Here is a 15,212-nt window from a genome sequence, read left to right on the forward strand (position 1 = left end):
AAGTCTAGTCATGTCATTAAATTTTTAAAAATATTTTTTAAATTCTTTTATTTTCTTACATTCTCTTTCTATTTTTTCTTTTTTCCTTTTTTTTTCTCTCCTTATTCTTTTATAATGTATGACAATATCAGTGATGGCTCGAAGTTCGTCCTCCTGAGATTAATATGCTAGCGATTAATTCTGTTTTTGAACTTCATTGCTTTCTTGACAAGACTGGAAAATTTATTTTATTGATCAAAACTAGTATTTTTAAAACCAAACCGAAATGGCTAGTCAAACTGATTGGACTGAAAATCGATTGGGGTATCGGTCCGAAGATAAGATTGAACTGATTGTTTTATAAACTGATATAGGTCAGTTAAACCAAGATAGAAAACAATTAAATTGGTTTCCTCTATTATTTAAATAAATTTTTTTTATTTTTATGATTTTTAATAATTTATTTGATTGAACCAGAAGAACTAATTAAGTTGAGAACTGATGACTTAATTGATTCAGTCATCTCCTGATTTCAAAGAAAGAAAAAAATAAAAACGGTAATATATATATTTATATATATATAAAGAGAAAATAATATTTTTTTTTATCTTTTTTGTCACATGTCAAATTTTAATTGGTTATCTTTTTTATAAAAAAATGATTTAATGGTTTAACTAACAGTTGAACTAACAAATGTACCAATTTGGGAAAAAAGTAGTTTCGGTACCACTTGTAACTAAAAAATATTTAGGTACCAAAATGAGAAAAATATATGATTTAGGTCCAATTTATGAGTTAAGCTTCTTTTTTAAATAAACTTAATAGAACTAATGGAGACACTAACTTGGGAAAAATAATAATTTAAGTATTACTTATAAAAAAAAAAAAGGTTGAGGTATCGATATGGTTTAGGTGGTTTAGCCTATATTATTATTTTAATATCTTTTATTACTTCCATTTCTTATATCTCCAACTTAGTAATTCATGTTTCACTTACTAAAAATATTAAGTTTAAGAAATTTAAAAAAAGTTTAATGTAATATTTGGTACCCGAATCTGGTACTTTTTTTCTAATTTAGTATTTAATTTTTTTTTAGCTTAATTTTGGTACTTGAGCTTGACGCTTTTTCCTAATTTGATACTTAAATTTTTTTGGGTTCAATTTGGTATTTAAGCTTTTTTTTAGGTTCAATTTGATATCTAAATTTATTAAATGTTGTACAAATTACGCAAAACACTAACGATATTAATTTTTTTGTTATGCTACAAAAATATTATCAGTATTAGAGGAAATTCATGTTTAAAAAAATAGGAATTGAGATATGCTTAACGAATTAATATTAAATAAGGAAAATTTTTTTTTAAAACCCAAATTAAAAGAAATCCATTACTTTTAATTAATAAATTAATTAATTAAATAAATAAACTAAAAGTAATTGAACATATAAAACACAAAAAAAATATCATATCATTTGTCACACATCGATCATACATTGATTATTTATGCTATCTCATAAAAAAAATAACATTGTTAATATATTGGAGTAATTTGTAAAACGTTTGACAAGTACCAAATTAAACAAAAAAAAATTAGGAACCAAATTAGGAAAAAGAGTCAAGTTTAGGTACCAAATTTGACCTCCCAAAAAGTTTAAGTACCAACTTAAGAAAAAGTGTCAAGTTTGGGCACCAAATTGGACCAAAAAAAGAATAGGTACCAAATTAGAAAAAAAGCCAAGTTTAGGTACCAAATATTATATTAAGCCAAAAGAAATAATTTATTCTTATTTCTTCCAATTATTTCAATCTATACCTTACTGGCCATAATAAATACATATTTGCGAATATCCAAATCGTTTTCAGTTTCAACCCATAATTCAAAACCCGGTTCATAAAAACCAAACGGGTCAATATAAAATCCCAAAATCCACCAAAAAGGGGGTCACTCAAACCAAAGAGGCAGGCGGAGAAACGGTTTTTTTTCGGGTCACCACTCACCATCCCCCCTTGAGAGATCCCGGCCGGCGGGACCTCTCTTTCTACCTTTCCATCTCCATTTTCCGATAAACTTTAGTAACCAAAGAAAAAAGAATTTACGATAAATGTTTGAAGCTTCTATTAGAATCTTCTGGATCTTTCTCTAAGAAATAGTTAGGGTTAGGGTTTTAGTTCTTTTTTTCTTCTTTTTGTTTTTCTTTTTTGAAACTAGAAAGAGCTATGTCTGGTCTACATCGGTCTTCGAGTGCGCCATTAAAGAACGGTCTTCCTCCTCAAGAGCTTCTTGACGATCTCTGCAGGTTTCAACTTTTTCTTTTTCTTTTGTTGACCGATAATTTAATGTTTGAGTTCTAGTGTTTTTCTGACTAGTTCTTGGGTTTTTTTAAAATGCTTTTTATAGAATAAATTGTTAAGTTAGGTTTATTAGCTCATGTTCCTTGTTTGGAAATATCTGTTTTGGAGGTTATTATGAAAGTTAAACCTAGTTTCATATTGCATATTTTGGTATAGGGAATTCTTAATTGCATTGCTTTAGAACTTGATAGAAAAATAATTTGATTTGGAAGCTTGATCCTTTGTATTAATTGAAGAAGCTGGTGTTTAGACCCTCAATGTTCAGATCCTTGTTAAATATTGTTAGGCCATGTATTTTTAGTTGGATAACTTTTTTTTTTTTTTTGCTGTTGATAGATTGATAATGATGTATTTTGAAGATTGTTAGTGAGTGGGACTAATAATGTGGTGTGCAGATTACTGTATAGATTAAAACTTAGTGGGACTGTGGAGTTGTTAGTTTGTACTGCTACCAGCCTGCTTGATGAGCATGGAGTTATGGAACTTTGATCTGTAATTTCAAATGTTTGTTTAATCGAAACAAACTGTGATCCATGCAGATATTTCTATCCTAGCAAATGATGATGTTATTGCCTCATTTCTTAACAAATTTGTAGTTGCAAATTGTGAGGGTCATTCCAGCTATATCCGAAATCCTTGATTAATAACAAGATAAATAAGTTATTTACTGGAACCACATATGTTATTGAATCGGTTACTGTATCCTGAATCTCAAAAAAGAGGAAAAAGACTGAATATTGTGCGATCTGTTCAATTGGTATAAAATATATTGACTTTGAGAGAAAAGATTGAATTCAAATACCTTATTTTATTTATTTATTAAAGTTTTATTTTTGTCAGAGGGCAATATAGATGGTATATCCTGTTCCGGGGAATGCACTAAACGGGTTAAATGATATCTCTGGTTTTGTAGTAGCTGTTTGTGAGACTAATCATAAGTATAAGGCTTAAGGTTAAGAGTCTTTAGATCCTTGTCATTTTCTTTTTATTCCCCCTCTTGATTTTATCTAAAGCTTACTGCTAATAATTTTTGTGCAGTCGGTTTGTTTTAAATGTTCCAAAAGAGGACCAGCAGTCATTTGAGAGAATTCTTTTCCTTGTGGAGTATGCACATTGGTTCTATGAGGACAACACAGTGGAAAAAAATCCATCACTGAAGTCATTGAACCTAAAGGAGTTCACCTCTTTATGTATCCTATATTTTATGCATCTTTTACTGTTATGTGATATGTTGTTATCAATAAGGGTCCACCACTTAAAAGCATGGGTTCTATATAATGATTTTGTGAGCTCTGCACACTTTAATATTGTGATTGGCTAATTTCATTGAATTTATTATAGGTGATATACTCCCCTAGTTTATGTTATGATTGCAGAAGTTTGAACTTCTATTTCATAGAATCTGTACTATTAGGAAAAGGAAAAATAATATTTTTTAACAGGGAGTTGGAGCTTGAGCTTATTATATCTTCTCTCTTTGAAGATGATGGCCTCAGATTCCATCCTTTTTTTCCTCGATGCAATTGAATGCAAGAGTTTATACTATTCAGTGTAGTATTAGTCTAAATTCTTTTTGAGTTAACATTTTATTTTACTGTTGGAAGATTATCTTTATGGCATTTTCTGATTTCTTTTTGTTATTCCATACTGAGTATGGTCTGTGTTTTTGTCTCTGTTATCAATATTCTCTATTTCCTTTACTGGTTCCAGTGTTTAACAGCTGCGATGTTTTAAGGCCTTATGTTGCTCATATAGATGATATTTTTAAGGATTTCACTGATTACAAGGTTCGAGTTCCTGTAACTGGGGCAATTATTTTGGATGAAACATATGAACGGGTGAGTCTCTTCCTTTTGCTAGATAAAAACAAGAAGTCCTTTGACCTTTGTGTTCCTTTTTTTTTTTCTTTTTTGAGTAATTCGCTTTTTGCCCAAGTTGACTTCATTGCACTTCTATGCTCAACTCTAATACACTTCTGGCATAGGCATTCATGTGTTTGTGCTTAAGAGCAGAAGTTTTTCTCGTATCTTTTTTTTTTTTTAAATCACTTCTTCACTCTCTTGATAAATTCATCGGAGATTTTGTGTTAGTGCAACTGTATTTCTTGGGTTTTTCATTCAAATGTTGTTTTCTAATTGGTGGAACTCAATGAAAGCTATTCTTTGCAATTAAATTCAGGTTGTATAACATTTTCTAGGATTATCGTATATGTTGATGTTAATTACTGAACTTTCATTCTATGATGTCTTTGTGTTTGTTGCTGCAATTAATAGTGCATCCTAGTGAAGGGATGGAAAGGGACAAGCTGGAGTTTCCCACGTGGGAAAAAGAACAAAGACGAGGAGGACCATGCATGTGCCATTCGAGAAGTAAGCTTATTTATAATGGATTAGGTTTTAGTATTGTTGGCTATTTTTTGAAGAGCTGGAAACTGATTCCTAAAGAATCAGATTGGAAGTGTATTTCCTTTGACTGATAGTTTAACCTCTTGTGACAAGGTGAATCTATTCTCGTGGTTTGAGACCTTCAGATGGTTGTAATTAGACTCTACTAGGTGGAGATGGCTACAGAGTCAATGGTTGTTTCAGAATGATCTTGGTCTTTAGTTGTAACTGACATAGATGAGGAAGAAATGTGGAATCTACATTACTTTATTAACTAACTTCCCATATCGGTTCATTTACCTCTCAAAAATAAAAGCTAGAGTAGGGTTGCCAGTCTCTCTATTAAATTTGTCATTTAACTTCATCAGTGGTAGGCAGCCATTGTATGAGTAAATCATTACTTGTAATTTATTCACTGCATGTTTCCATTCTTGTTTGGAGAAATAATAGAGCTGATATTGTGGCACCAAAAGGGATGCATCTGGTTTTTGATGATAAGGGAATCCAAATAACTACTGATTACTCTTTGAAATCTTTGTTTCCCGTTTTCTCTTTTTTCTTTATACTTCTGTGATTGTTGATGTGCATCCAATGAAAATACAGGTCTTAGAAGAAACAGGCTTCGATGTTTCAGCTCTCCTAAACAAAGATGAATACATTGAAGTAATATTTGGCCAGCAGAGAGTGCGGCTCTATATAATTGCTGGCGTAAAGGATGATACTCCCTTTGCCCCACTTACGAAAAAGGAGATCAGTGTATGTGTTTCTTTTGTTGATAAGTGTTATTACTTGTTCATAAGATTTGGAAGGTTACAAAAGATTTAGTGGCCTGATAGAATTCCAGTTTTAAGCAACCCTTGTATATGCAGTTGACTTCTCCTTGCAACATCAGAGCATTTATCCAATTAACTTGTGTTCAAAATGCTCAGTCCTCGAGCAATTTCACATTTGGGCTTTTTTAATGGTTAATGCCTGTCCACTATAGATGTTAGGCATTTGCCTTACCTGTCATTACTTGGTATTTTGCCGCCTTATGGAAATGACAAAAATTAAGAGAGTCCTTTAAACAACTGTCTTTACCAAGGGATGGAGAGGATATCTGAGACATTGCATCTCTTAGAAATTAATGATGTTGACAGCCTGCCTGCTATTATCTGGTTGCAGGAAATTGCATGGCACCGGATTGATGATCTTCAGCCTGCAACTAATGAAGTAATATCTCGTGGGATCACTGGCCTAAAGCTTTATATGGTGGCCCCATTCTTAGCGTCAGTATTTTTTTTTTCAACTACATTGTGATTAATTTTCACATGCATTTCAATTGTTGAGTAAAGTGCTCATATATGATGTCTGTATGCAGATCTCTGAAATCATGGATTTCAAAGCATCCGTCCCCACTACCTCCTAGACCAGATTTGCCTCTAAAAGGTTTTTCCCTTCCCTTTATTTTAGAAGGTGATTAGTATTAGGCTTTTGTTTATCTTATCAACGGAAGACTAGAAAAGGGGATGAAAAGGAAAAGTAGTCGAGTGAATGGAGGAGTTGGGATTTTGTGAACCTTAAGTGACAAGGGCAGTTGGAGAAAGTAAAATAATCAAATCTACTCTTTCCATCTCCAACAGTTCTTTCGTTAGTAGAGAGATTATATGTGAAGAGGTGAAATTCAGATAAGATAATATAACTGCTCAGAATTCAGCCTGTGACCTGTTGGTTGGTTTGGGCAGAAGAATGATATTATAGCTCATAATTGAATCGCATAAAAGTATTCGTAAATGTAAATGTCAGTTTGTTTAAGATGTTTGAGCTAACCAATTTAAAACACTAATTGGAGCTTGATATGAGCGTTGCATGTTTTGCTTTATAAGTACTTATCTTTGTCATTAATTAAACTCAACCACTGTGATTTTGCATTCTGGCCTTACCTTAATCTACTTATGACTCCTTATATTTTCAAAAGCATATCGCTTGTAATTTTGATTAGTTGGTTGTAGTGTAATTACTTAAGGTTATATGTTCTCTAAAGACTTCGGGTACCTTGGAGATGTTTTAGTGTGTGTTTTCTGACGAGTTTTTCAAATTGGCAAGGGGTCTCTATTTGGAAAGCAAAGAACAGTTCCATAGGAAGTAACTCAATGATTGTAGAGAGCCAATCGAATAAGCTTCAATCCGATGCTAAGCCGCCTGATACTGGTCCTGGAAAGAGCTTCAGAAACTTTAGATTTGATACGGCAGCAGTATTAAGAGCATTGGAAGGTAGCTTTTCTACCTGAAGATCAGACCAAGTTCTTACTGTGACGTCCTTTATGTTGGTATAGGTGGGACTTTTGGTTGCTAGAACTTGTTCACCTGTAAAACCAAACAGCATCATCGCCCCAATCGGTTGTATATTCTTGTGGTCATGTCGGGGTTTGTTTGACATGTAAATTCTGTATAGAAAAAGAACCTTTGGTGGCAATGTATGCTGTGGTCTTGTTCATTGTTATATGTAAGTCAAAAACTGGTGATTGGTGAAATATTAAAATACTATAGTCCCCTTTGTACGGCTAACAGCTACATCGCTAAAAGCCGCTGCTCACTTGGTTGATTTCTTGTTATCAAAATGTTGTATTTGCTCTTCTTAGTAGCATTTCGATTAAGATCCCTGTTTCTTTAATGTAATTGATTCATGGACTTGGTTGATTTAGTGCTTAATTGCCTATGTTATCTGATTTGAATCGGATATGTATGTGCTAATATATGAATACGTTATAATATATATTTTTTAAACTCTAAAATGAGGTCTTCATATGGTCATTAGGATATGTTATATACAATGGGTGATGGAGATGAATACTTGAGAAAATGAAGAATCCAATTGTTTGAATCTGATGAATTAGATACTAATTCGGAGAGGGATTTTGAATCGATATGGATTGATTGGATTGGGTTTTTTTTTAAAAATCTTTTTTTATTATTTTTTGAAACTTCTAATCAAATCAGTTGAATCTGTGCGCGATTCGACCACCATTGATCTGGTTTAAGAAATATTGAATCCATGAGCAGATAGATCTAGTGAATATTGGGTGAGATAGTGCACGAACTAGGTGGTTTGTAGGCCCGACTTCTATACAGAAGTTGGGTTTTAGACAAAAACATTTTTTTGTTGTCGGGTTTTAGACAAAAACTCTTTTTTGTTTTCGATTGGCTTGGGTTGATTTGAATTCTAATTAAATAAAATAATTATTTTAATATATAAATAGTAAATTTGGTTTATTGAGTAGGGCTTCATGAGATGGTTTGGATATAAAAAACATTGTAGTTAAGAAATGAAATGCGACTAAAGAAATTGAAGATAAGACATAAAAGAATATATTAATAGATCAATTTATATAAACGTAAAACACATTATAATCAAAGTTATGACATTAACATCAAATAAATTCATTTTGAATTGCTTTATTGTTACCACAGACAGAAGGACTGTATTTTGTCGTAAAAATCTAAAAAAAAAAAAATCTCTTTGAATATTCAGAAAATAAAATAAATAAGAAAACGTCTACTCCATTTCTTTGGCATGATATCTGCAAATTGATTCAGATGCTTTTTTCTTAAAAATAATTTATCTACAACGTCTATATATATATATATTATTTTAAGAAAATGAATTTAGGTAATTTTGTCATGTGAAAAATAAGGATTTTAAGATAAGATTTTTTTGTATAAATTGTGGTGCTAACAAGTTAAAAGTGATTGATGGTTAAAGGTCATGGAATCGTCGATTGAGTCGTTCGAATGGTATTGACATTGTTATCAATGTAAGAGGAAATGAGCTTGAATGTGCTGAAGTATTTTATTCTCCTATTTAAGCATTGAGGAGGAACTATAGGTAATTTTAAACATTGTATCAAAAAGAAAATGAAATAAAATTAATGTTAAAAAAAAAATAAAATCAGCCATGAATGAATAAATAATAATAATTTAAAAAACAGACTAAATAATAATTAAAGAGAAAACTGAGTGTTGTTTTCTTTCTATATGGAGTTTTGGTTGGCTGTTAATGTTATCACATCAAGTGCTAAGCAAAGCATGATGGTAGTTCCAAGGGACCACCAGCAAACCCGTCTCCTTACCTTTTATACCATCAAGGATTTCAAGCTGGACCACGGCTGTATATATATTTAAGGGTTTAATTATGCTTTTAATCTCTATAGTTTTAGGACATTTAAATCTAGTCCTCTTACTTTTAATTTAGGAATTTCTTTTTGAAGTTAGATGTACATGTTAGAGTTGTGTGACTTAAATCCCGTTATTTATTAAAAAAATAAAATAAAGAGGCAAAATAGGGGGATCTGTGGGGGCGAAGGATCGAGGTCATAGCCTACCACAAATCCCCATTAAGCAGCAAATCGATATGGACCATACTGCACAAGTTGAATTAGTATAGGATTAGACATTGATTATAACATTGTTGTTTAACACTTTAATAGATGTAGTCGAACTCCTTGTATTGTGTGTTTTTCAACATAATGAATTTATCCTTCTCTGCCCGTAATTTTTCCTAACAAGGGTTTTCATGTAAAATTTGTGTTCTTATTTTTTATTTTTTATTTTTTATTTCTTATTACTTTGCGATCATTTTATTGCCATGATCGATGTTTATTATAACAATACATGTACACAAACTTAACATATCTGAGTTGATTATAATCAAAATCAAGCATTTCAAAGCACAAGCGACTTATATACCATAATACAATTTACATGGTGAAATCTTAAGTCATAAATCTAGAGAGAACCTACACATAATTTGGGTAAAAATACTACAGAGGCACTTGTACTAAGAGTAAGTTTGTATTTTGCTTCCTCTGCTAAAAAAATGGGCTAGTTAGTTTCTGTATGTTGTTAAATATGACTTCTATTTTCAGTCAAATTTGAGAAATAATATTTCAGTTAAACTCTGTTTACTTGTTTCAATCAAACACTAATTAGTTTAAATTATTTTATTATTATTTGACTTATAAATTTAGCCTATAAATAGGCTCTTTTACACCCTTAGAATTGACACCCCATTAGAGATTAGAATTCATAACACATTTAGAGAATTTTATGTTTACGTTTTGTGGGTTCTTTGTTTTCGGGTTTTCGGGGTTTAGTTTTTATCTCCATCTTTTGTACTCTTCGTTCTTTTGCCATTATAGTAAAATTATCTTTGCCCGTGGTTTTTTATCCTCTTTGAAGGGGTTTTTCCACGTTAAATTTGTGTGTTCAATTTCTCAATTTATTCTGCTATTTTCTTGTTCGTTATTTAATCGGGTCGAAATCCTAACAAGTGGTATCAAAGCTAGTTCAATTTTCATAGATCAACCCATTCAAAGATGGAAACAACAAGGTTTGAAATTGAGAAGTTCGATGGTGAGACAAATTTCAATCTGTGGCAAGTTCGGATGATGGCAATCCTAGTTCAATCCGGTTTGAAAAAGGTTGTTACTGGGAAAAAGCCTGAGAATCTAAATAAAACAGAATGGGAAAAGCTTGATGAAAAGGCTTTGTCTGCAATCCAGTTGTGCCTCGTGAATATGGTATTGCAGGAGGTATTGATGGAGAAGACCTCATCCGCTTTGTGGAAAAAGTTAGAAACTCTTTATGCGACTAAGTCTCTGGCTAATCATTTAGTGTTGAAACAACGTCTATTTACGTTTCGCATGAACGAAGGTAAGCTTCTTAGAGATCACATCTGTAACACCCCCTAACCCCAAACCGTCCCGGAAGAGAGTTATGGAGCATTACCGGAGTTTATAGAATAATTACACACAATTTCATTTACTTTCTTATGTTCATGTCAAAACTGTCTTCTTGAGTAACAGTCACTAAAATATTTATATCTAGAGTTATGAAACTCCAAATTAAGTTCCGTTAATTTTTCTTAAAACTAGACTCATATACCTTTCTACCATAAAATTTTCAGAATTTTTGGTTTAGCCAATTAGTACAGTTTATTCCTCAAAGTTACCCCTGATCTGCTGTTTGACAGTTTCGACCTTTCTTTACTAAACTTTAATTATCTCATAGCACAGGACTTGGATGATGTTCCCGTTTATTTCTCTTGAAAATAAACTCATTAAAGATTCTAAGAATATAAATTATAGCCTGTAATTATTTTTATACAATTTTTAATGATTTTCCCAATTCAGAATAGGGAATTCCAAAATCAATCTGACATTGTCTCACAAAAATTCAAATTCATACCAAATTAGTCAAATCCTATTTTATACCATAGCCAAATCTAAATTTATTTATTTCATCCTTACATTTACAATTTCAAAATGACATACACATAAGACATCCTAAGTACATGCCATTACCAATAATTAACACACTTTACCTTAATGAATTCGGGATCGGACTGGGATGCTGATTCAACGTACTATCTTTACTTAACCTGCGCAAGGAAACAAACCGTACGCTGAGTATGGTATACTCAGTGGTATTTCTATAATCCGAACACTTGGTAATATAGCAATTAAACTTAAAATCACAATGATAAATATAACCATTCATTTATTTATTTTATAGATAAGTTTCATTTACTTACCATAAACATTCTATACAAGCCATATAACAAACACAACAACATATTTGCTCAATTCTTTTCATTTGCTTACTGTATAAATTCTTTCAATATATTCACAATTCACTTGTATTCACACTTTACTTCTTAACAATATACCATTTTAATTCATTCTAACATCAATCATCATCCATTTGAACTTCACTCATTTCATGAACCTTTTGGTTCATGTTTTCAATCTCATATCTCAATTTCAATTCTCAATTCAATTTCTCATTTCATTCCAATAGTTCAATCAATCAAATTCACTCGATTTATCTTTTCACTTATTTACCCCTATTAATAAACCCGGACTTTAACGGATACACGGATTCCAACCCAAACACACCAGTACGGCACATTGTGCCTAAAACGGTACATAGTACCTGATCAGTATACGACACATAAAGTGCCTAAAACGACACACGAGGTGCCTAATACGACACACGAGATGCCTGAAATACGACACATAAAGTGCCTAATCGGTAAAGCCGGCAAATCCCGTACACTTTCAGATCCTATGGCATGCCAATTATATCCGACTTAGGCCGACTAGTTAATAGGGTATTTCATTCACTTTCTCAATTTAATAATTCTTTCATCAATATCTCATTCAGATAATTACATATATTTATCCATTTTCACAATTCATACAATTTCATTCAATTTAACAATATATTTCAATTATTCACATTAATTCATAATTCAGTACAATTCAATTCATTTTTCAATATCAAATATTCAAATTTCTACATAAATCATATATATTATATAATTCAATCAATATAAATTCAATTAAAATAATTTCAATCAATATAAATTCAATAAAACAGATATTCATAAATCAATTCAATATAAATTTATCACACACTAAATCAATTCATTTCAATTATAAAGACACAATACAAATAATTCCCATCTTAATTATTTATCATAATATTTATCCAAAATTCAATTATCATAATTGCATAATATCTCATTCACACACACACACACACACACACACACACACATATATATATTTATATATTTATAATATATAATTCAATTTAATTCGATCAATATAAATTCATCACATACCAAATTAATCCATTTCCATTATAAACACAATAATTCTCACTTCAACATTTATTAAATGCATTGAATAAAAAAATATAACAATTAATAACTAGGTTCAGATTATAGAAATACAAACCGTATTTTCTCGAGCTAACTTCCTTTGTCTTTGCCATTTTTTTCCTTGCTTAGCCGAGGTTTCCCGAGACAACATTAGCTACGGGAATTAAAACAATTCATATTCGTTAATTCACTACTAATTTATATCTAATTAATACAATTTTTATTCAATTTCTACTTTAATTTCAATTTAATCTTAACTAGATTCACTTACTTTTTCTATCTCAATTCATTCTTCATTTCTATTCAAATTTTGTCCAAACTCATACTTAACTATTAAATTTCCAGCATATTTTCATAATTTCGAATTTATTTCCATTTAATCCCTAAAACTCAAAACTTATAGCTTAGTTTACGATTCAATCCTTTATTCAATTCCAATCAAAATTTCTATCAAATAAACCCCCAATTCCATCATTTTATTCAACATGAACCATACTTAGAAATCTAATGACTTTCAAAATTTCTACTTAAAACAAGTAGTATTTATCTCTAGGATTCCAAAAACTCAAAAATCATAAGAAAAGGGGCTAAATTGACTTACCAAATTAACTTGGAACCTTTAAAACCTTATTTTTCCCTTTTTCTTTTCTTCCTTTCTCCCTTCTCTGTTTCGTCCCCTGCTATTCTGTTTCTTTCCTCCTTTTATTCTTTTGTTTCTTTTATATATATAATGACAATAATAACTATAATAAAAATCTATTTAATAACAAATATTTATTTAACACTTGTACCAATCATTTTTATACACTTGTTTTTCTTCTTTTTATATATATATATACATATATATTTAATAATTTAATAATATAAATAATTCAAGAAAAATCTTGATTTTTCTTCCATTCACCGCCTCATTTCATGGGTATGGCTTAATTGCCATTTTGATCCTTTTATTTTCTATTACTTTAAAACTAAACTTTCACATTATATTCAATTTAATCTTTTATTCAATTATCCCTAATTAAGCTAAATTTACTTAATTAAACTTTAATTAATCACTTAACTTCATAAATATTTTTACTTTTTTTTAATAAATATTTTCTAATCCATTTTTCAGAAACGATGACCCGAAAATAAACTTTTATAAAAACCTTAAAGTTCGGGTCGTTACAACATCAGTCAATTTATTACTCTTTTAAATGATTTAAAGAATGTTGAGGTTCATATTGACGATGAAGATTAGGCTATGCTATTATTGTGCTCTTTACCCCCTTCATACGAGTCTTTCAGGGAGATTCTAATTTATGGCATAGACAAACTCTCGTTTGAAGATGTGAAGGGTCATTTGTTGAGTAGAGACAAACTCGACAATAAGCTTCATTTGGATAGCAAGACAGATAGGCAAGCTTCCATTTTGGTAGCATCAAAGAAACGAGATAAAAGGTGTCGCTATTGTAAAAAGTTAGGTCATGTCAAACCAGATTGTTATAAACTGCGAAATAAAAAAAGCTGCTGAGAGAAACGAGGAAGATGTAGCTGGTGCTAATTTGGCCGATGAAAATGGGGATGATTTCTTGTTAGTGTCAACAAGTGATAACACCAAGCTCACGTCCAAGTGGATCCTAGATTCAGGATGTTCTTTCCACATGTGTCCCAATAGAGAATGGTTCTCCACATACAATTCGATTGAAGGTGGAGTTGTGCGCATGGGAAACGATTCATCTAGTAAGGTAATTGGTATTGGTACTGTTAAAATTAAGATGCACGATGGGACGATTAGGACACTTTTAGATGTCAGATATGTACCTGATTTACGAAAGAATCTCATCTCCTTAAGTATTTTAGACTTGAAAGGATGCAAAATCAACATCGAGTCGAGCGGTATTAAAGTATCTCGTGGAGCTCTCGTTTTGTTAAAAGGTAAAAGAACCGACAGTCTTTATATTCTGGAAGGTTATACAGTGACCAGTGAAATCAGACGTCCCTCGTCCGTTACGGAGTTGAAGTCAACTTGTTTGGAGCGGAGGCAACTTGGTCATAGGAGGGAAAAAGGTATGACTGTTTCGTTTAAGAGAGGTTCTCTTTTGGATGTAGGTTTTGAAAAATTAGGGCACTGTGTTCATGAAAATCAGACCCAGGTTAGTTTTGATTTGGCAGTGTACAAGTCGAAGGCTAGTCCAGTTTCTAAGCACAAATTCGACTCAGTTAATTCCCTGCATAGTTCAAGATAGGCTCGTGGCGGGCTTTGGAAAAGATGGCGTTGTGGAAATATGAGTCAAGGTGGAGATTTGTTAAATATGACTCCTATTTTCAGTCAAATTTGAGAAATAATATTTCAGTTAAACTATGTTTACTTGTTTCAATCAAACACTGATTAGTTTAGATTATTTTATTATTATTTGACTTATGAATTTAGCCTATAAATAGGCTCTTTTACACCCTTAGAATTGACACCCCATTAGAGATTAGAACTCATAACACATTTAGAGAATTTTGTGTTTACGTTTTGTGGGTTCTTTATTTTCGAGTTTTCGGGGTTTAGTTTTTATCTCCATCTTTTGTACTCTTCGTTCTTTTACCATTATAATAAAATTATCTTTGCCCGTAGTTTTTTATCCTCTTTGGAGGGGTTTTTCCATGTTAAATTTGTGTGTTCAATTTCTCAATTTATTCTGCTATTTTCTTGTTCGTTACTTAATCGGGTTAAAATCCTAACACAAATCAATCCTTTCGATTAAAAATTTTATCCATTTCTATTGGTAAAAATTGGCATGGCTGATGTAATAACTAGGCAT

General features: G+C 31.3%; 1 protein-coding gene across 1 annotated transcript; it reads left to right on the plus strand.

The window, feature by feature from the left end:
* Nucleotides 1-1,819: 1,819 nt before the first annotated feature.
* On the plus strand, nt 1,820-7,351 carry LOC121207727 (mRNA-decapping enzyme subunit 2). Its single transcript, XM_041078098.1, has 8 exons — nt 1,820-2,276; nt 3,370-3,521; nt 4,042-4,169; nt 4,605-4,700; nt 5,319-5,471; nt 5,880-5,983; nt 6,076-6,143; nt 6,801-7,351. The coding sequence occupies exons 1-8, from the start codon at nt 2,197-2,199 to the stop codon at nt 6,983-6,985; spliced, it is 966 nt and encodes a 321-aa protein (XP_040934032.1). The 5' UTR covers nt 1,820-2,196; the 3' UTR covers nt 6,986-7,351.
* The last annotated feature ends 7,861 nt before the right edge of the window (nt 7,352-15,212 follow it).

This window comes from Gossypium hirsutum, chromosome A10, assembly GCF_007990345.1.
Source record: "Gossypium hirsutum isolate 1008001.06 chromosome A10, Gossypium_hirsutum_v2.1, whole genome shotgun sequence".
Classification (NCBI taxonomy): Eukaryota; Viridiplantae; Streptophyta; class Magnoliopsida; order Malvales; family Malvaceae; genus Gossypium; species Gossypium hirsutum.

Excerpts from the sequence above, each read along its gene's own strand:
- LOC121207727 (XM_041078098.1), top strand. The coding sequence starts at position 2,197 with ATGTCTGGTCTACATCGGTCTTCGAGTGCGCCATTAAAGAACGGTCTT. Across the intron at positions 2,277-3,369 it reads CTTCTTGACGATCTCTGCAG|TCGGTTTGTTTTAAATGTTC; the intron begins GTTTCAACTTTT and ends ATTTTTGTGCAG. Across the intron at positions 4,170-4,604 it reads TGGATGAAACATATGAACGG|TGCATCCTAGTGAAGGGATG; the intron begins GTGAGTCTCTTC and ends TGCAATTAATAG.